The sequence below is a fragment of the Toxorhynchites rutilus genome, chromosome 3 (genome assembly GCF_029784135.1).
Source record: "Toxorhynchites rutilus septentrionalis strain SRP chromosome 3, ASM2978413v1, whole genome shotgun sequence".
NCBI classification, from domain to species: Eukaryota; Metazoa; Arthropoda; class Insecta; order Diptera; family Culicidae; genus Toxorhynchites; species Toxorhynchites rutilus.
The window spans coordinates 220424628-220446311 of record NC_073746.1 but is presented as its reverse complement, the minus strand read 5'-3'; the positions used below and the strand labels follow the sequence as shown (position 1 = coordinate 220446311).

Genomic DNA, 21684 nt, shown 5'->3' with positions numbered 1-21684 from the left:
TAAGGAAATACAGTTCAGTCTAAAACCGACCGTGAAGGAGTTAGTACTTAGTCCGAAAGCCGTGTTGGGCCACTATGGCCCAATACTAACATCTTAATTTTAACGAACAACACTGTTCAATCAATTCGACCGGCTATACATTTTACTATTTAACACATCTTTTTATCGAAACGCGACGGAAATCTGAAAAGGCAACCAAGATAAAATATATATTCGTTTATTTATCACACGTACTCTCCATCAAAATAATTCTCCGCTTTATATTTGGGAAACCTGAGAAGGTCTCTAAAATCACACGTATTTTTTTATCTAACTTAAGAAGGCAACCGAAGGTAATTCCCTACAAAAAAAACTCCAGCTGGCGATATATTCAGTTATTCATTACGCGTATTCCTTATCGTAACTTTCCGATCGCGACAATGAAGGTTATTTGCTCAGGATACCTACAATATTATACTCAAATCAACGGCGGCGGACACAGAGCTAAAACTATATAGATACATAATCACTCTTATACAAAACGAAAAAAAAACATGAAAGAACTACAACATGGAACTCTAACTCTTCTACACGTAGGGTTTTATTACAATGTTTTTTTTAATTATACATTAACATAAATAAATCTGAGACACCTTCTGCTTCTCCACTGAATTGCAAAAACATTACAAATTTCTACAATTTTGCTACTCATGCAGCAATACTGGATCTATGCCAAATGAAAATCACCTGGCATCACTGTATGCCGCAAAACATCAGACACATGCGCACATACACACGGATGGAGAAAAAACTAAATATATAACACACACAAAGCTCCTACTCTGGGTTCCCTGGAATAAAACTACAAGTATATGTGTAAGAGCAAGAGAGGGAAAACCTCCATAATAAATTGCGCGCGACGATTGAGTGCGCAACGAAACACATATTTTCACCCACATCCTGAAGAACTAAAGAATTAAAGATCTACTTGAAGAAATGTATAAGAATATATGAATAACAGGAAACTTAGCTCATTACGCCTGTTTGCTCCATGGTGATACCATCCCTGCGACACGTACAAGTACACATTCGCCGCAAACCAATGAAGAAAGAAGAAAAACACCAACCACACAGCCGTCGTTAGCAACATATTCAGCAGAGCCGTCTCCCATTCCACCCATTTCACCACCCACCACTTCATACTCATCAAAAAGGCATTCATACATGTGGGTGGCTGGAACGGTTAGACAAAACCTAAACACAAATAAAAAACCAAATGTATGGAATTATACAAACATAATTCACCATCACTGTCTTATTTTCTTTCAAACACGATTCCGTTCCTTTCTGCGATTAGTTTCGGAAACACAGGCCTTATTTGGCAACACACACACCCATAACGAAGAAAAGAAATGATCCGACACGAAAACGAACAGCAACGAGCGCCAGCGCGACCAAATAAACGGACTGTACTAAACAATTTGCACTTCTTCGTCGGATGAAAATTCGATATTTTTGAAACCTATGTAGAGAACTGTAGCTGCTTCCGCCATAATCGAGCTCGCTTAGAAGAAACGCACACTTTTCACAGAAACTTGTACACTTATAACAATTAAAAGGACAAAAAATGAGGACAATCGAAAAGAAGCCAACACGCACGTCTGCACAGCACAGACGCTCAACCCGAACCTTTTTTTGTTCGACGGTGTTTAGAAAAAATAACTCATTTTTTGCGCGGTTTCGCTAAATAACACGATGCAATCAAATAGACAGTTTTCTTTCAATCGAACCGTACTTCTTACTTTCTGGTCTAGCAATACCAATGTGTGTCCGTGGAGTAGTTTGAATGCAAAACGTGTACAATGTAATGTTCCAATTATCGGTTGTTTCATCATTTTATTCATCCATTTTCAGTTTCATCATTCATCTCATATTTATTTCAACAACACTTAATCATAGGAGTGTATAATACGCCTTACTATTTTTTACATTTCTGCCTGCGAATTTTGATCTAAATATTCTCATCCAATCAAAAGCGAATCGAATCGTGTAACATGATTTTAGTTCCTTTTTTTCTGCCGCGAACGAAACCGTAAATCTATTAAAAGTAAATTAAATCACAATCCACTGCAATAGAACTCAATGTCCGCTGAATAAAACCGAAATAAAGAAGCTTAAACTGCGTAAAGCTATCAGCGTCAGCATGTAAAATTAAGCGTAGTTGCAAGAATGAAATCTCCTACAACAGCTAGATCCGTACGCCTTGGACCCATGACTAAACCATATCCTCTCACGTATTCACTTAATGCAAAGTACTTCATACCTCGATCTCAAACACAAAAAAAAGATCAATGCTAACTTGAGAGCAAAAGAAAAATTGCAAAAAAAACTCGACTCGCTTTCGTTATTATTCCTGTTTCTCTGGTTCCACAATATTTTTTTTTCACGCTACGATTGTTCCTTAAAGAAAGATTTCATGTTTTAGCTGTTTCCTCATTCATTTTGTTTTAGATTTGCAATATATCAATGTGCTATAGTAATTAATATATTTTACTGCTTTCATAATTATTTGAATTATAATTACATATTATGTTGTATTTCATTCCTTCTTTTTGCATTTTTTATTTTTCTTTAATATTAATATTAAATCGTAGAAAAAAGCGTAAGAATCAAAATATAAATTAAACACACACCCCTTTACATTAGGTTGTATCATGTGTATGCACAATACAGCATATATTTTGATGTACGGGTTTGTAGCTCCACATTGCAATCCAAGTTTGCTTTTCTTCTTATTATTTTTTGCTCTTAGGAAAATATCATTTACTTTCGCTCTCATTTGGTAAAAGGAAAAAATAATAGAACGTTACCATTATACTACAAACTAAAGAAAATCTTTAGTTCGGACCGTTTTTATCGTCACCCGCCGCTGATGAAGAAGTAGACGTTTTACGTTCGGACTCTTCATTTCCGGAATCGGATATTTTCTCTTCACGTGGTTTAGCGTTGCCAAAAATGGCGGCCGCTTGTTTTGTGTCTGCCAAAGCATTCAATGGAGCATCTACCGTGCGTGGTTTCAGGTTCAACTTTGGTCTGCCGGCATCCCGTTCGGCCAGACTGGGAGGGGCTCCCAAACCTTGCGGCGGTCTCTCGAGATAATCACGAATATCCCGCCTAGCCCCAGGAGCACCACCACCAACACCAACACCACCACCACCACCACCACCACCACTACCACTACCACTACCACTACCACCCATTCCGTAACGATTGAAGCGATCACCGTCACGGTTGAAATTATCGCCTCTATCATTGCCCATGCGTCCTCCTTCATGGCTCCAGTCATCTCGGCTGCTACTACCAATGTCTCGAGCTCCTCCGTCACGTTCGTCACCAAAGTTACCATATCTTCCGCGATTTAGCGCGCGATCTGTAAATTGGGAAGACTGATCAATGATACAACCCGTGTGCAAGAGCCTCGTTAAGGATAATATATATGTATGAGTTTTTTTTTCATGTTTAACATTCATTTTTCTCGTTTTGTTTTCGAATAATTTTGAACACAAAAGCTTTTTCTTGTTTTCTAGCATACTTTACATGCATTTTCTTTTTGCTACAACCTAAAACAGGTTGTCAAATTGGATGATTGATGAAATATCATAGAATAGTATGTAGAAAAGGTGAAAAGGTCAACGATAAATGTTACGAATCGGCCTGGTTATGCTAATCGGAAACTTTGCTTCATTGAGAACAACAATATATTGAACTAGTGTGAGTAAGTTGCGACATGAAATGCGTTAGGTTCATTCAGTTAGGATTGAGTGACCGTCTGATTACAAAACGTGGCAATCTACTCCCGTTAGTAAACAACCAATTTGAATGTAAACATAGACCCCCTTATTCTACGCGGCGAGTAACGTGAGATAGGGAAGTTTCTCGCTTCATTGTGGAAGCTACCTTATTTTTCAACTTCTTTTTTATACCCGAGTCAATAACATATGAGGACACGACTTCAAATCTAACCTAGTGACAAACTATAATCACACCATTCGCCTACGGGAATTCCGCCGCGCGGAATAAAGGAAAAAACGTCACTATTATCTGGCTGCATTAAGGTGCAGGTGGAACGAAGTCACAAATAGCTGCCACAATGGCGCTCATTTCTTTTATCTATCTCCCTCACCCCTCGCCCGAAAATTAAGAATTTTGCGTAACAGTGTGACGAAAATGATCGTTTTCGCACACTTCCCGTCATGTAATATCAACCAAAATCTAATCGATTACTCGCGAGATATTAAATTTCCATCTGCCGTCGCAATGTATAGTGAAAAACGTCGGAAAACTCGAGCTAGTGCTCTGAAAGTTAAATTTTCATTTTTAAATTTTTGGCAATAGTTTTGTTTGTATTGGTATCATAATTTTTTCGACAGAGATGCCAGAAAACATCATCGAAACAGATATAAAAACCACTCAATAAAATGTTATTCCTGAGTCATAGCGTTTCATGTTATGAAAATCAATCAAATAAAATTGTGTTGATATCAATACAATTATTGTTTTTACGTTTGATGGGTCTATAATGCAAGTTTTAGCAACTTTAACATTGATTAAGAAAATTGTATTGCAGAGCTCGAAATACTGCCACGGCTGCCTCTGCTGTCAAAAGTAAACGGATAAGTATTACATTCCATCAAAATGCCTCGGCCAACGAAGAGAAGGGTTAAAGCTCTCCAACGTGAATATGTGAAAAAATACGATCAACGAAGGAAAAAAATATTAAGGAATTATCAACATCGAGTTACTGTGCGGAAGAACTTGTTAATACCAAAAGAGCCCCAATTCGTATGTGTTATAAATTTGCTCATGTTACGCTCGCGTATAATCACAAATTTACTTCATATACAAATACAGCTTCTATATATATTTATATTTGCAATTTTTTTTTTTTTTTTTTATTTAAATCGTTTATTTTTACAGGCTCAGTTACATAGGTTTAAAGGAGCCGAACTCCTTACTGTATTGTTACTAGTATATATACATTTTTCCTTAATTCTAATGTTAATAATATAGGAAACCGATTACTCGCGGTCAACTCGAGTTTAGAAGGGTGACATATTTTCTTCAGGAAAAGGAGGGGATATGAGGATATGTTGACAATGATCACACTCACACTCTCAATCACACTCATCACACTCAATTCTTAAACCTATCTTATATCTAATATGTATTTACATTTCATCTTATTCTTAAGAAGGGATCCGATCTCTCACAAAGGAAAAGGAAAAGGAAAAACTAAGGGTATAAGGACAATCACACACGAAGATCGATAGCTTTAAGGAATACATATATTTGGGACATGTAATCAAGGTCTATCCGAGCCAACACGTCTCTCACTGGCACCATGGGCTGCCTTCCTCGGGCCCGAAGGGTGACTACTAAATTCGATCTGGCGACAAGATACAGCTCGCACGACCAAACAACGTGCTCGATGTCGTGGTAACCTTGGCCACAAACACAAAGATTGTTGTCGGCAAGATTAATACGAAAGAGTAGCGCATCTAACGAACAGTGATTGGACATGAGTCGGGAGAAGGTGCGAATAAAGTCCCGACTCAAGTCCAGACTTTTGAACCATGGTTTAAGGCTAACCTTAGGGATAATCGAGTGGAGCCACCGGCCCAATTCATCTTCGTTCCATTTGCGTTGCCAGTTAACTATGGTATTTTTGCGGACTAAAGAATAAAATTCATTGAAGGCGATTTGACGCTGATAAATATCGCCTTCAATTGCACCTACCTTTGCTAATGAGTCAGCCCTCTCATTACCCAGAATTGAGCAATGTGAAGGGACCCAAACAAAGGTAATGACATAACAGCGTCTGGATAAAGCACTCAAAATTTCTCGTATTCTCTCAAGGAAGTACGGCGAGTGCTTTTCCGGCCTCACTGAACGGATAGCTTCGACAGAGCTAAGACTATCCGTTACAATGTAATAGTGTTCAACAGGTCGTGAGGCGACGCTGTCCAGCGCCCAATGTATTGCTGCCAATTCAGCAATATACACTGAGCAAGGATTCTGAAGACTGTGTGAGGTGCTAAAAAATTCGTTGAACACTCCAAATCCTGTGGACTCGTTTATAGTGGACCCATCAGTAAAGTACATATTATCACAATTGATACCCCCATACTTTTCATCGAAGATCGTTGGAGCGATCCTCGATCGTTGGTAATCTGAATATCCATGGATATCTTGCTTCATGGACAGATCAAAATGCACAGAGGAATTGATGTAGTCAGGGAAACAAACACGGTTGGGAATATACGAAGAAGGATCAACCTGCATGGAGATGAATTCATGATATGAACTCATGAATCCGGAGTGAAAATTTAGCTCGATCAGCTGCTCAAAATTTCCGATCACCAATGGGTTCATGACCTTACACCGGATGAAGAACCGAAGAGATAATAAATTGAAGCGATCTTTTAGTGGGAGTAGGCCTGCCAAAACCTCGAGACTCATGGTATGCGTTGAGGGCATACATCCCAACGCGATACGGAGACAAAGATACTGAATTCGCTCGAGTTTAATGAGGTGTGTTTTGGCAGCTGATTGAAAACAGAAACTGCCATACTCCATCACTGAGAGAATAGTTGTTCGATACAACATTATAAGATCTTCGGGATGGGCTCCCCACCAGGTGCCGGTAATTGTACGGAGAAAGTTTATTCTTTGTTGGCATTTTTTACTCAGATACCTAATATGGGCCCCCCAAGTACATTTGGAGTCGAACCAGACCCCAAGATACTTATATGACATAGCATGAGTGATCGGTTTACCCAAAAGTTGAAGCTTTGGTTTTGCTGGTTTATGCTTCCTAGAAAAAACCACCATCTCTGTTTTCTCCGTGGAGAATTCGATCCCTAGCCCAATGGCCCAGGTTGAAAAATTGTTCAAAGTATCTTGTAAGGGTCCTTGCAGGTCGGATTCGTTTGATCCTACGACAGACACCACTCCATCATCTGCAAGTTGTCTTAGGCTGCAATTTTGTGTAAGGCAATTGTCAATGTCGCTTACGTAGAAGTTGTACAAAAGGGGGCTTAAACATGAGCCCTGGGGGAGTCCCATGTAAGAGACCCGACTTACTGCCGAATCTCCGTGAGAAAAGTTCAAATGTTTCTCACAAAGCAAGTTATATAACATATTATTCAATAGAGGCGGCAGACCCCGAGATTGTAATTTGTCTGACAAAACCTCTATTGAAACAGAATCAAAGGCCCCCTTTATGTCCAAGAATACTGAAGCCATTTGTTTTTTTTCGGCGTAAGCCATTTGAATTTCTGAAGAAAGCAACGCAAGACAATCATTCGTCCCCTTGCCCCTGCGGAACCCATATTGTGTATCTGAGAGTAGGCCATTCGTTTCAACCCATCGATCAAGGCGAAACAAGATCATTTTCTCCAACAATTTCCGTATACAAGACAGCATTGCTATTGGGCGGTACGAATTGAAGTCGGACGCGGGTTTTCCGGGTTTTTGAATAGCTATAACTCGTACTTGTCTCCAATCATCTGGAACAATATTATGCTCCAGAAACCGATTGAATAAATTCAACAAGCGATGTTTCGCCACATCAGGGAGGTTTTTCAGCAAGTTGAACTTAATTCTATCCGATCCCGGAGCAGAATTGTTACATGAAAGCAGAGCAAGAGAGAATTCTACCATCGAAAACTCGGAATCAAGATCGCACCTATCATGTGGTATATCTCGAACAATTTTTTGCACAGGAGCGGAATCGGGACAAACCTTTCGTGCAAAATTAAAAATCCATCGATGTGAATATTCCTCGCTTTCATTGGATGAAGAGCGATTTCTCATGTTTCGAGCCACTGTCCATAATTTTTTCATTGACGTTTCTCGTGACAAACCTCCCACGAAATTTCGCCAATAAGCACGTTTTTTCCCTTTGATCAAGTTTTTAAATTGATTTTCAAGGTCCAAATACGTTTGAAAATTCTCAATGGTTCCACGTTTCCGAAAAGCTTTAAATGCATTCGATTTATCTCCATAAAGCTTGGAACACTGGCTATCCCACCATGGATTGGGAGGCCTTCGACGAATAGTGGAACCTGGGATGGGTTTCGTTTGAGCGCGAACCGCGCTGTCATAGATCAAACGAGAAATGAAGTTATACTCCTCCAATGGAGGCAAACCATCTCTGGAATTGATGGCTAGAGCAATCGCGTCCGCATATTTTTTCCAGTCAATGTGTCTTGTGAGGTCGTATGCCATGTTTATTGATTCAGAAGAATTCAACCCATTGGTGATAGTAATTTTGATTGGCAAGTGGTCACTACCATTGGGATCCTGGATTACATTCCACTTGCAATCTAACGATAGTGAATTCGAGCAAAGCGAGAGGTCAAGAGCACTTGGGTTAGCAGGAGGTTTAGGTACACGTGTTGTTTCCCCAGTGTTCAAAACGGTCATATTGAAGCTGTTACAAAGGTCATATATCAACGACGAACGATTATCGTCGTACGGTTCCCCCCAGGCAGTTCCGTGAGAGTTGAAGTCTCCCAAGATTAATCGTGGCTCAGGAAGGAGTGAGCACATGTCAACAAGTTGCTTGCGGCTAACCGCAGCTCTCGGAGGCCAATACAAGCTGACAATACAGAGGTCTTTGCCTCTGATGTTTACATGACAAGCAACAGCTTCGATCCCTCCAATAGATGGAAGGTCAATTCGAAAAAATGAGTGGCACTTATTGATCCCCAATAGTACCCCTCCGTATCTGTCATCGCGGTCCAAGCGTATTATATTAAAATCGTGGAAAGAGAGATCATTTTGAGAAGAGAGCCAGGTTTCGGATAGAGCAAAAACATCACAATTGAGTTTATGAATTAGAAATTTGAATGTATCCAATTTAGGGATAAGACTACGACAATTCCACTGTAAAACAGTGATATCTCCGACCTCTCTATTTAAATTAGACATCAAGAGAGATAATCATTGCAAGGAGGGGCCATGTTTGCATCAATTGCTGCAAAATTGTCTTTAGTACTGGAAGCATTGCGGTGACAATGGTTCTGATGGAGTCGGAAACATTAAAGCACGTGAAGATTTGATCCACAAGGTCAGACAACTTTATAAATCCCGATTGGGAAGTTGAACTTGACGGAAAAACAGGGACAGTTGGGGTTTTTGATGTCCCCTCGAGTGCTGGGTCGTTCGAAGGTGAACTATTACCACGGAGGCCAGGAGGGACCTGATTTTGCTTATCCGCTGCACTCGATTTTTTGGGCAAGCTAACAGGGGGTATCACCGGAGGGACTTGTCCTTGAACTTTGGGAGTGGTCACATTTTTGCGCCGGGGATTCCCTTGAGAAATAAACAGCGTGCCCCCGTTAGCTGTATCCGCTTCCATTTCGTCAACTGGCAACGTAGCGAAGACATTGTGTATATTGATTGGTTGTTGTTCTTGAGCCAGTGGAGAAGCGCCCTTCAAAATTTCTGCGAAAGTGCGTTTAGAGCGTTCCCTCAAAGAGCGCTTCTGTTTCTCCCAGCGAGCCTTGTATGTTTCACAAGCTGAGAGCACGTGTGGGGATCCCCCGCAATATGGACACTTATGCTCAGTCGCACTGCAGGATTTCCCCTCATGTTGTTCTCCGCAAGTGGCACATCGTTCTTTATTGGCACAATAAGCAGCCGTGTGACCAACTGACTTGCACTTTACACAAGTCATTGGCTTTGGAATAAAAAGTCGCACGGCTAACCTCAATTTATCTACCATCACGTAGTCAGGGAGAGCTGAACCAGCGAAGGTGACTCGAAACGAGTTGGACGGCGTAAATTTCTTTTCTTCTCCTTCATGGGAGACTGTTCCGAGCTGGCGGCAACCCAAGATCTTAACAGTCGTCGAGGGCAGTTTTTTAAAACGGCCGGTACCTTCACTCGTAATGTATTCGCACGTCAAGCCCGTTTCGGTTATCACACCCTCAATTTCGACTATGTGAGAGGGAATGTAGATCCGATACTCAATTGTAAAATGCTGATCGACAACAATCTTGTTTGCGTCTTTTCGATCATTCACGACAACTCGCAATTTGTTTGGTCTAACCTTCGAAATTTCCGAAACGGAGGTATACCTTGCCAGATCTTTCGCGATCTGCATGACTCTCAACGCCTTTCCATTTGGCTTAGGCCTGAAGAAAACAACCCAGGGACCAGTTCCGGGCGCATCTTCTGGATAGACCTTTACACGGGGAGTGGGAATAACAGAGGGGGAAGGCGAGGACGGGGATTGAGAGTGGGAAGGCGAAGGTTGAGAAGGAGCGGGAAGAACAGAGGGAGAAGACGAGGTTGAAGGTAGAGTGGGATCGTTAAGGGCAGATGGGAGATTTGCTAGTTTTTTGGAGGGAGGCTTGGTAGGGTTAGCTGACTCGTCCCCAGAAGAAGTATCTTCCGTATTTGGAACACGTTTGAGTGACTTTTTTTTATCCGTTAGGAGGGAACTAGAGTCAGAGACCTCCATATCCGAAGGTCCCCCACTCTCTGCCATTTTAAATTTTCACTTATATTCTAAGTATTTTTTTAAACAATATTTCACAATAAAATAATTCACAAAAACCAAAAAAAAAAACTTCTAATTATTAAATATTTTCTCTCAGTATATTTAATGTTATTCACCTATGAACGCACTCCAGTGCAGATGAACGGCAGCGTGCTGAAAGCTCGTTGGTGGTGGGAATGTGCCTACGACACCACTACACACAGTCGTCGGTGAAAGCTTACCCGCACTGTCACTGTTGGCACGATGACTCGGCGAAATCTCCAATGTCGGCGAAGCAGCGACAAAACAAAAACCAATGCTTGGCTTTCCGAGGATGAAAGCCTCTATCCACTTGCAGGCAGGGCACTTCACTCACTATCCAGATAGCGAAATGAACTCTTCAGCGGCAAAAAAACAACAATCACGCGGTAACCGATAACGGAACTTGGACGCGACTTTCCTTCGTCTGGTTACTTCGGGCAATCGGCGAAGAATCTGATATATTTGCAATTGTTCATCGGAAAGCATCGTTTATACATTTTACTTCAGTATTGATTGTTATTTTTCAAATGTACTCTAAGACTCGTGTCAGTGAAGCGCCACACAGTATAAGTGAATCGTTCTTTTTACATACAAAAATCGAAACATAAGATGTGCTTTGCTCTTCTCTCACAAACACTATTACCCCATAGCAACACGTGGTTTTACCTATACTACTACAATGGCTTCATTCCATCAGGTTCCGCCTTCACCTTAAGCAGATGAAAATCGCATTGTTTTGATTATATTCGTAGAGTGAAGTATAAAACACTGAATCAAATGGATTACATTCGCTTGCACTCAGTGCACTCCGATTTCTGGTACTCCCCCCTTGAGTGATTTTACGGTTTTGAAAAACTCAAATTTTGAAAATTTTGATGTTTGCGGCACTAGTAAATGAAGTCCGCTAATAAAATAGCTAATATATAGCCAAAGGTTTTTTTTTTCATTTTGCAGGAAGCCCCGTATGAAGAATCGAGATGGCTATTTTCATTGGCGGGGGTGGTTTGCTGCTATACAATTGAAACACAAATTTTCTGCATTACTCGAGAATTAATCAAGCAAATGAAACCAAATTAGGCATATAAAGGTTTCAAGGTGCAATAAATGCTTCTATGGTGGTTAGACACTCCACCCTCCTCTCTAAGGCTGATGTCACATTAGGCGGATTCGCTTTTTTTCTCGATTGAAAATCGCTTCCAAAGCCGCCCCGCTCTGTGTGACATGGCTCATTCACAATACACTGTAGATCCTCCGCTGCGGTTTTACTCGCGGAATCCGCGGTGGCAAATCCGCCTAAAGGTAGGTTTAGAGTTCCCGTGAACGTGAACGCGGACAAACACTTTTTTGTTAATAATTCATCAGCCCATATATAAAACGCGAGGAAAACATCTTGAAACGATTGGAAGAAACATTTTCTAGTTAAAAAACATGTTCAAACGCAATTCATATTGATAAAAGAGGATTGATTCAATATTTCACAACGATTCTGAATTTCCACCGTAGAATCGAGATGTTGGTGAACTCACCATAGTTCACCGACTTCGGTGAACGTGAACGTGGAAACAGTGGTGAATATAGACGTCAAAATGTTTCCTCGTTCATGTTCACGTTCGAATGTCCCAAGGCATTCTGAAAATTATTTCACCGTGAACTGTAAAAGGATATGCAATTCTCAAGTTTTCAATGAAAATTTTGATATGGATGCTATTTCATTTAATCAGATCTCTGCGCGGGTTGAAAAACTTCATTGCTTCGGGTTGATTCGTAAACAACTGTATATTTTATCCGAATTACTTTATTGAAGCTCAATGTTTATATACTTCACGTTCACTGCCGAACTTTTAATATGAACGTAAACGTGAACGAAAACGTTCTATTCACCACGATTTGTTAAGTTGTTTGTTCGCAATATAGTTCACCGTGAAATGATCATACTATTTCACCACCTGTTCAAGTTCACGTTCACGGGAACTCTAAACCAGGCTTAATGTGACATCAGCCTAAAGGGGAGTTGCAATACAAATGAAACACAAATTTATGCATTACTCGAGAACTAATCAAGCAAATGAAACCAAATTTGGTTTTAGGATGAAATAAATGTTTCTGTGGTTAGACACTCCATCTCCCTTTCTAAGAGGGGGGGATATCTGCCTTACAAATGAAACACAAATTTCTGCATTACTCGAGAATTAATCAAGAAAACGAGACCAAATTTGGCATGTGGAAGTTTTAGGGTGCAATGAATGTTCCTATGGTGGTTAGATACTCCTCTTAGGAGGGCTGCCATACAAATTGTTTGCCCCTGAAATATTATTATAGCTGATGAGAAATTAAATTAGGAAAATTAGTAAACCATGCTATGAAAAATTGCAACTGTATAAAAATCATCAGAATAGACTATAATAAATCGAACCTTCGAAACGAACGGACGTGGAAAATTTTGTCTCCGGAAAAGAAGGACATTTTTCACAACGTAGATTTGGAAGAAAAAATCAAGTCAAAACTCAATCAACGAACCGACCCCCAACACAAATGAAACCCAAATTTATGTATTACTCGAGAATTAATCAAGCAAATGAAACCAAATTTATGTATATGGAGGTTTTTGGGTGCAATAAATGTTTCTGTGGTGGTTCGACACTCCTCCCCCCTCTCTTGGAGTGAGCTGTCATACAAATGAAAAACAAATTTCTGCATAACTCGAAAACTAATCAAGCAAATGGAACCAAATTTGGCATGTGAAGATTTTAGGGGGCACCTAACGTTTCTATGGTGAATAGACACTCCTCCCCCCTCTCTAAGGGGAGAAGAGGGGAGGGGTCTGTCTTTCTTCAATCATATTTTCTATATCAAACATTTATTCCATGCGGAGAAACATGTTATTTGCATGTGGTTGAAAAATCTTGAACGAGAATTGTGTCTGAAAATAATCAGATATTATAATGATGAGTTTTGCTAGAAGTACTAGGATTTTTTTTAGTAAAAGGTAAATTCAACGGGGTCGAATAGAAGACCATTCAATGAACAGTTCTGCGATTGGATCCATGAACTTGCTCATAGTAAGAAAACGTGAATGTTTGAAGATATTGATAACAAAAAACAAATTTTGGGCGGGACGAAGTTTGCCGGATCAGCTAGTTGTGAATAAAAACATAAAAGTGATCTACGAAGACCAGTTCGATGTAAGTTTTTGTCCGCAGAAAATAAGGTTCTTATTGTTAACAAGACATTTTGTATCGAAAACAATTTGATTATTACCCCTTTCTTTTTTTAACAGATTTCCACTAACTGTATTTGCAAGAGCAACAGGAAGTTATAGACGAACTATCGAATGGAAGGGGCTGCAAAAGCTGTTAACACATTGAGGACCGCAAATAAATCTGTAAGACATACGCCTGGGACCGCACATTTTGGGGCAAACTTGAACACTTCATTTGTTCGGATACCACGAATGAGATCGTTTCCTTCGGTGTGGATGAGACGAAGGCGAGCCATCGGTAGGCCTTGTTAGATTCTTGGCAGACCAAGGATTTAACCAGCAAATGTAGAAAACACGGATTATTTCGTGATTCATCCGAAACAGACGGAACGCGAAATACAAGAAAACTCAGGAACGGTCCTTAATATGTTAAGGGAGGATCCCCGTGAACACAGCTGCGTTCCAACATTCCAGAAACAACACTCACACTCTTGGCTTTTGAAATGGTGGATAGAAACGGACTGAAGCACTCGTTCAATAAACCAACTCAGATGGCTGGATAGGCCTGGCTTGGCGGTTTTTAAATGTAAATCTGTCATTCCGGATGTCGCAACCCATTTTAGATATGAAAAATGAAAAAAAAAAATACAATGGCTTTCTAGGTGATTTTAGTCAGGTCTTTTTGTTCAATCACTTTAAGGCCTATATGAAGACCTCCAAAACCTATTGAGTATAGCAATGATCGCTAAAAAATCCACCCCCAATTAAATCAAAATGTTCCAATATTTAAAGTTTTTTCGAACGTTTCGGTATTCAAATCAATACTGCTTAAAAGAAGGTAATTAGTAGACTATTTTGCCATTTCAGTATTGTTGATTTATTTTTTATAAAAACCAAAAATGACGTTTGTTCCTAAATGGTCACTTTCAGGGCATGACATAAAAAATGGTTTATTTAAAAAAAAATAATAAAAACAAATAAAAACTAGCAATTAATAGTCAATATGACTCCTTTTGGCCTCGATAGCCAACTGCAAGTGGATTTTTTATGTTATACCCTAAAAGCATCCATTCAGGAACAATTTTTTTTTTCTAAAAAAATATCAACGATACTAAAACGACTAAATAGTCTACTAATTAGCTTCTTTTACGTAGTATTGACTGGAACACCGAAAAGATTGAAAAAACTTTCAATATTGGAACACTTCGTTTTCAAATGGGCCCATCACTGTATATACGACTAGCTGATCCGGCAAACTTCGTCCCGCTCAAAATTTGTTTTTTTATCAATATCTTCAAACATTCACGTTTTCTTACTATAAGCAAGTTCATGGGTCCAATCGCAGAACTGTTCATTGATTGATTTGCTAATCGACCCCGTTGAATTTACCTTTTTACTGTAAAATTTCTAGTATTTCTAACCAAACTCATCATTATAATATCAGATTATTTCAGACACGATTCTCGTTCAAGATTTTTCAACCACTTGCAAATAACATGTTTCTTCGTTACATGGAATAAATGTTTCATACAGAAAATGTGACGATTCTCGTTCAAGATTTTTCAACCACTTGCAAATAATATGTTTCTTCGTTACATGGAATAAATGTTTCATACAGAAAATGTGATAGAATAAAGACAGCCCTAAATCGGACAATTCCTTCCTCGAGTTCTGCTCTTATTAACACATTCGGCGATACATTTTTATTGGTATAGATAGAAGAAGATATAGGAGTGCGTTTCATCATATTAAAATCCATTTCCAGTTTAGAACAACGATCAATTTCGCTAGTGCAAACATTAAATGGACTAACAGCACTTGTCACTATGTAATTGTAGAACGAAACGCCTACATATCAATTTTCATGTCGATCGGTTAGGTGATTTCCGAGTTCATAAGAATCAGACAGACAGACAGACTGAAATCCAGTACATTTCATTGATGGTTGTGGATAGTTGAAAAACTCGGCCAAATCAACTTTTTTTTAACACACTGATTGACAGTAGATTGAATAAAGTTAAAAGCAGTCTAATGTACGTCTCAGTCAAATGTATCGATTTGTGCCAAAAAAAAACGATTTCAAAACGGAACTCTTGTGAATGGCAACGCATTTTGAGCGACTAGTGATGAAATAGGCATTCGAGTTGTAGTTAAAATCTTACCGTTGAAATTATTGGAACGTCCACGATTCCTGTCGAAATCATTTCTTCCAAAATTATCATTATCATAATTCCTATCGCCGACAGGTCGGTTATGGCTTCCGCCTTTATTGTTAAAACCAACTCCTCCGCGATTCGGTTGATTACCTCCACCACGTTTATTGAATCCACCACTGGAATAGGTCACAAATGTATTAAAAAGCTTTTCTTTTGGAATTATCTCAATACCACACTTACCGATCATTCTTTTTCTGTTCCGCAATGTCAATTCTTAATGGTGCCATATAGTCATTGAGTACAATCATGCCATCCAAGTCTAGAGCCTTCTTCAACTCCTCCAGAGTAGCAAATTCGACATAGCAGAATCCCTTGAAAACATCAGTTTCCTTGTCTTTGACCAAGCGTATGTTTTTGACAATAAGGTCACGGAATATCTTGTTGAAGTCGCCCTGGACAACACCTTGCGGTAAGTTACCAACGTAAGCAATATACGGTGGTTCGGTTGGTAACGGCCGGCGCGCCCGCTCACCTCCAAATCTGAAAAAAAATAAAATTGAATGTAGCAACAGGACAAAATTAAAAGTGACCGCTCGAAGTGCTTATAGTTCAATAGCAGGATCAACTAGGCTTTTGAAAACATTATCATTAAAAACGCGTGGGTAAACAAATCATTATGCAATGAGCGAAATATTAGTCAAATAAGCAAGGAAAACACATCGAACTAATCAACAGTGCATCGTTACTCTACTCATAATTATTTATAGAATACACATTTGTTTGTAATTCGGTGCTTATTAAGGCACGAATGCCATCAATTTTTAGCATCTCGCCGACACCACTGAACACCAATGGACGGCAGACTTCCAAATCACACCATGAGCTAGTATTCAAAATCAACGTTCCCCTGTATATTCGTATTCGAGTCGCTCCGTTTTGGCCGTAATTGACAGATACTCACGGTAGGTTCATTTTTATAACAAATTGGTCCGCAACAAAATGTGTTCAATGAGAGCAAAACCGTAATTGAATTTACCTATTATTATCATGTCCACCTCTGCCTGCCATATTTGCGATTAAAACGCAGTGTTGTCGCGAGTAAACGAAAATTCCCGTCCATCCGATTTTGCTCCATGGGTACGCTTCTTATCACGCTGTTCTGCTTCAACCAACGGGCATGTAGTTTGCACTGAAATAAAATTGCTAATTAACTGCACAAATAAGCTTGATAAAGCTACCACTCTTGTGACTCCTGTGGCCGAGTGGTTAACGTCGGGAACATCCGACTTTATATCCGTTCTGGACGGAGGTTCTCTCGCCAGAGAAAATTCTTCCGACTTGCATTGTACACGAGTGTCCTCGGACTTGCCACTCAGAATGCAATAAAAGCGTGTTTCTTGACATAGAAATCCCATCATCAAATAAACAGCGAAAAACTATGCAACTAATACGATATTGAGAAGACGAAGTTTGTCTAGGAACATCAATGTCTAATAACAAGAATAAATTACAAATTGATGGCACAAGATAAATTACTGTTAGGGAAATTTCATTTGCTGCAGTAGAATTGTTCTTAAATCATCCTACTCAGAAGTTATTGCAACTCATTTGGATGTTGAGAGTTTTTCTCCATAATGTTAGTCCGATTAAGGAGTCAAATTTCACTAAAGCTAATATAACTAACATAACTAAAGCTAATATAACAAGATTAAAAATCGAGGTGTCAGATGAAGCGATAAAGAACCAGGACTAGAATGAAGTAACACAGGATGTATGTTTGGATTAATTGGAATTAAGGAAAGGAATCACACAGCAACATAACTTCATTTGAGTAAAAGATAGAAGGAAAATAATTATTAAGAAATGTGCATTAAGTTTTGTTGGGCTTTGAACATTGTGCACTAAAGTTATGTTGAGTTTTCAACTCACACAGATCTGAAGAATTTTAGTTCAATCGACAAGAATTTTCTCTCCGTTGGTGAACAGTATAAGGAGGCGCAAATTGGACGGGAAAGACAGGCGTCTTCGTAACCAAAAAGTCGCGAGTTAGATTAATAAGCGAAAAATCGTGGATTCAATTCCAATTTATCTTCTAATTAACCTTTTTCAAGCCCGGAGGTAAATTAACTTTGTAATAAAAGACATCAGTAATAAAACAAAATTATCAATCAACAGAAAAAACACACGAGCGTGCATCTGAACATAGTAGAACATTCTTAGACTATATTCGATCATTCTCTTCTCAATCATATCGTAGAACTCTGCACAGAGACCTTACCACCTGTAGATAGGTTGGATATAAATCATTGAAAAATATTTCTCTATATGAAGTAGTCTAAGCGATACTGTGTTAGTTAGGAAGACCGTGATTTCATTTGGCTGTTGTGGAGGGCGTTCAACAATGAATCAATTCAACAATAAAAAATTATAGGAGGTTGTGTCCAAGACACGACCGCATTGTTGACATAAAACTACGCTGTAATTTAATTCAAGTCGCTTGTTTATAATTGCGAATATTATTTTATAATACTACGAAATTTTAGAAATAACCAATCTATCAGTTTGGTCGCCCTGAATTTTTTTTTTCGTGTGAAATCATTTGATGATTCATTCTAGTCCTCGCAGAACGATACATGCTCGAGATAAGCGCAGTTACCATCCTTAGTGGAAAAAGTTTTGCTACTGGTAAACGAAACTAAATCACATACTAACTTCTATAGCGACATTTACTTTATTGGTGACTAAATCAACGAAATAAACTGTTTCTGTTAATCTCAACAACCTCGAAAAGAGTAGCACTGCTTCATTATGATCAAGGTTAGCACAAATGCAATTCTAGTTGAAGGGAGCACGTGAACCCAAGTAAATTAAGAACTTATTATAACTTGTTGAATAACTTAGTGTTCCCAAAATAATGTTTTGCTGCACAACCGTAACACCTGTTTCACCATAGCGTCAGTTCAATGCATTGATGCAATGTCAAAGGCACCAACGAAGCTTTTATGATGACGGAAAACAAACTATGTCAACTGCTTGGAAAAAGGCTGAATATTTGTCTCAACAGAGATTCATTACTAATACCCTAGCGCAAATATTTCCCTCCCGCTATCTCCCCTCCTTGTCACCACGTTCGAATCGACATGTTCACTCGCAATAGCGCAATACGTTAAAACGAACGCACGTACGCGCACAAATATCCATATTTCGATGGCTTGAAGCAATTCAATATACACACACTTATCTCCGTTTTGTGCTCTTCTCAACAGAAGCCATCTTTGTTAATATTGCCGGTCTAGATCAGTTTAGCTGTCATCCTTTGTGGAGAGAGTTTCACTACCGTCATGCGAAACCAAATCACAGACAAAATTCCAGAACATTTATTTTATTGCTGACGATAGCCTAGCTTCATGATTCCCCACACAATTGTGTAGCTCAGAACTTTAATGCAATGACGTCAGTTTGATGCAATGATTGCAATGCTAAAGACATCAGCGAGTGAGTAATTTGGTCGCGTCCACAGCTCAATCCGAAACTAAGAAATATGAGACATTAAACTTCTTCAGTTCATTCGTCTCTAACCTTCAAAAATGCCCTTAGAAAACTTTACTTTTTCATCGTATTACTCCTCCACCCCATTGCCTTGAGAAAGGCATTCGATCCCTCACCGTCCAGCTCGCCCAGCAACGATGTTGTACAGTCGGTGTCCTCACGAAGAATGAAAGTTTGCCTCAGCGAGATCTACTGTTTATACTCTAGGCAAATATTCCCCTTAGTTCTTCTTCTTTTCCTTTGTTCACACTTCATCACATAGTCGCTACGTGAATTATATCCTTCCGAAGCTACCGAAAGACGTCACGTTTGCCGACACTATCAAGACGCTAACAAAAATCTTCGGTAGACAGACTTCTGTATTCCACAAGCGCTACCAATGTCTGCAGCTGGTGAAAGCTAAGACGGACGGCATTATCAGCTATGGTGGCAAGGTCAACAGGGCATGTGAAGAGTTCGAGTTTCCATCCCAAGTCCATCCCTCGTACTCCCTGCTGGCAGTGTGGTCAGATGCACTACGTTCGCGACTGTCCATTCTTGGATCATGTATGCAAGGTATGCAACCGCAACGGTCACAAAGAAGGCTACTGTGGGTGTATTCAGAAGTCTTCGAGCGGTTCTTCAACTCAACCACGTGAGAAGAAGCAGTTCCATAAGAAGAAGAAGGCTAGTTCCAGATCTCAAGCTAAAGGAATTTTCGTGAATCACATCACAAACAATACCCGGAAACGCAAATTCGTGGGTATCATCATCAACGGCATCGCTATTTCGCTACAACTGGACTCCGCCAGCGATATCACGGTTATTTCCGAAACAACATGGCAAAAACTGGGACAACCGAAGCTGACTCCATCACTGATCGAAGCATCCAACGCATTCGGAGGACCACTTGCCCTTATTGGCGAATTCAATTGTGACGTCACCCTCAACGGCATGGTCAAGCGTGGCCAGTGTTTTGTAACGTCATCGCCGGATCTCAACGTACTGGGAATTGATTGGATCGACATGTTTAACCTGTGGTCGATTCCTTTTGATACATTCTGCACTCAAGTTGCAGCAGTATCCAGGCTATCCTTTGAAGAAATTACAGCACAACTTCAAGCCGACCATCAGGCAGTTTTCAACAACTCGCTAGGGCACTGCAAGAAAACTAAGGTAAAGTTATTCCTCAAACCTAACGCTAAACCTGTTTTCTGTTCAAAGCGACCGGTCCCGTTCAACACGATTTCCCTGGTGGATGCAGAATTGGCACGTCTGCAATCGCTAGGAATCATCACGCCAATCGATTTTTCGGAGTGGGCTGCTCCAATCGTTGCAGTACGCAAGCCGAACGGTAAAGTTCGCATCTGTGCAGACTATTCTACCGGACTCAACGAAGTGTTGGAGGCCTCTACCCACCCCGGAGGAGATTTTCGCACAGCTCAATGGAAGTGCCGTATTCAGCATTATCGACCTCTCCGACGCATACCTTCAAGTGGAGGTAGACGAAGAATCGAAAAAGCTTCTCACCATAAACACGCACCGAGGCTTATTCTAGTTCAACCGCCTCGCTCCGGGAGTGAAATCAGCGCCTGAAGCATTTCAACGGTTGGTCGACACCATGATTGCTGACATTTCTGGTGTTCGATCGTTTCTTGACGATGTCATCATTTTCGGACTAATCTGGAAAGCACACAATGCATCACTAGATAAGCTATTGCAACGCATAGAGGAATATGGGTTACACGTCATGCTGGGAAATGTCGTTTTTGACGTAGGACTACGTCTTTCATTTCTATACCGGGGTGTAAAATCAAAGTTTCGAAAACGAAAGCGTTACGCCGGAGACCGAGATTTTGAGTGTTAATAGCTCCTAAACAACTGAACGAAATGGTATGATAAACACTTCATTCGAAAGATAAAATGTCTACGCGTTCTATACTTGTTGCTTTCTGATCCAAAAACTTGTTTCAATAGTCTTAAATTTGCTTTCAAAATAGGCTATTGAAATCACCAATCGGTATATAAGCGAGCGCCGCTCGGAAATCCACTCCGTTCTAATTGAACAGCGATTGGAGCATGTTGTCGCTGTTGTGGTGAAGCTCTTCATTTATCATGAAAGCGCCGATGAACGGTGTCACCAAGAGCCTGTTTGTGCACCTTAGGCCAGAAGGGAATCCATCAGGAGGAGAGTGATGCTACAAACGGTTCCCCGGGAAGATCTCGAAGCA

General features: G+C 39.9%; 2 protein-coding genes across 3 annotated transcripts; both read right to left on the bottom strand.

The window, feature by feature from the left end:
- Window positions 1-1855: 1855 nt before the first annotated feature.
- Window positions 1856-17114, bottom strand: LOC129779876 (eukaryotic translation initiation factor 4H-like). Of its 2 annotated transcripts, none has more exons than XM_055787620.1 (4): window positions 16962-17114; window positions 16166-16465; window positions 15932-16101; window positions 1856-3409 (listed from the first exon to the last, which is right to left on the bottom strand). In XM_055787620.1, exons 1-4 carry the CDS (start codon window positions 16991-16993, stop codon window positions 2877-2879), a joined length of 1035 nt encoding a protein of 344 aa, XP_055643595.1. In that variant the 5' UTR covers window positions 16994-17114; the 3' UTR covers window positions 1856-2876. The 2 variants fall into 2 exon arrangements, with proteins under 2 accessions (XP_055643595.1, XP_055643596.1); XM_055787621.1 differs by having other exon boundaries at window positions 16887-17000.
- Window positions 7230-14302, bottom strand: LOC129779875 (uncharacterized). Its single transcript, XM_055787619.1, has 2 exons — window positions 10666-14302; window positions 7230-10557 (listed from the first exon to the last, which is right to left on the bottom strand). Exon 2 carries the CDS (start codon window positions 10535-10537, stop codon window positions 8966-8968), a length of 1572 nt encoding a protein of 523 aa, XP_055643594.1. The 5' UTR covers window positions 10538-10557; window positions 10666-14302; the 3' UTR covers window positions 7230-8965.
- Window positions 17115-21684: the final 4570 nt, after the last annotated feature.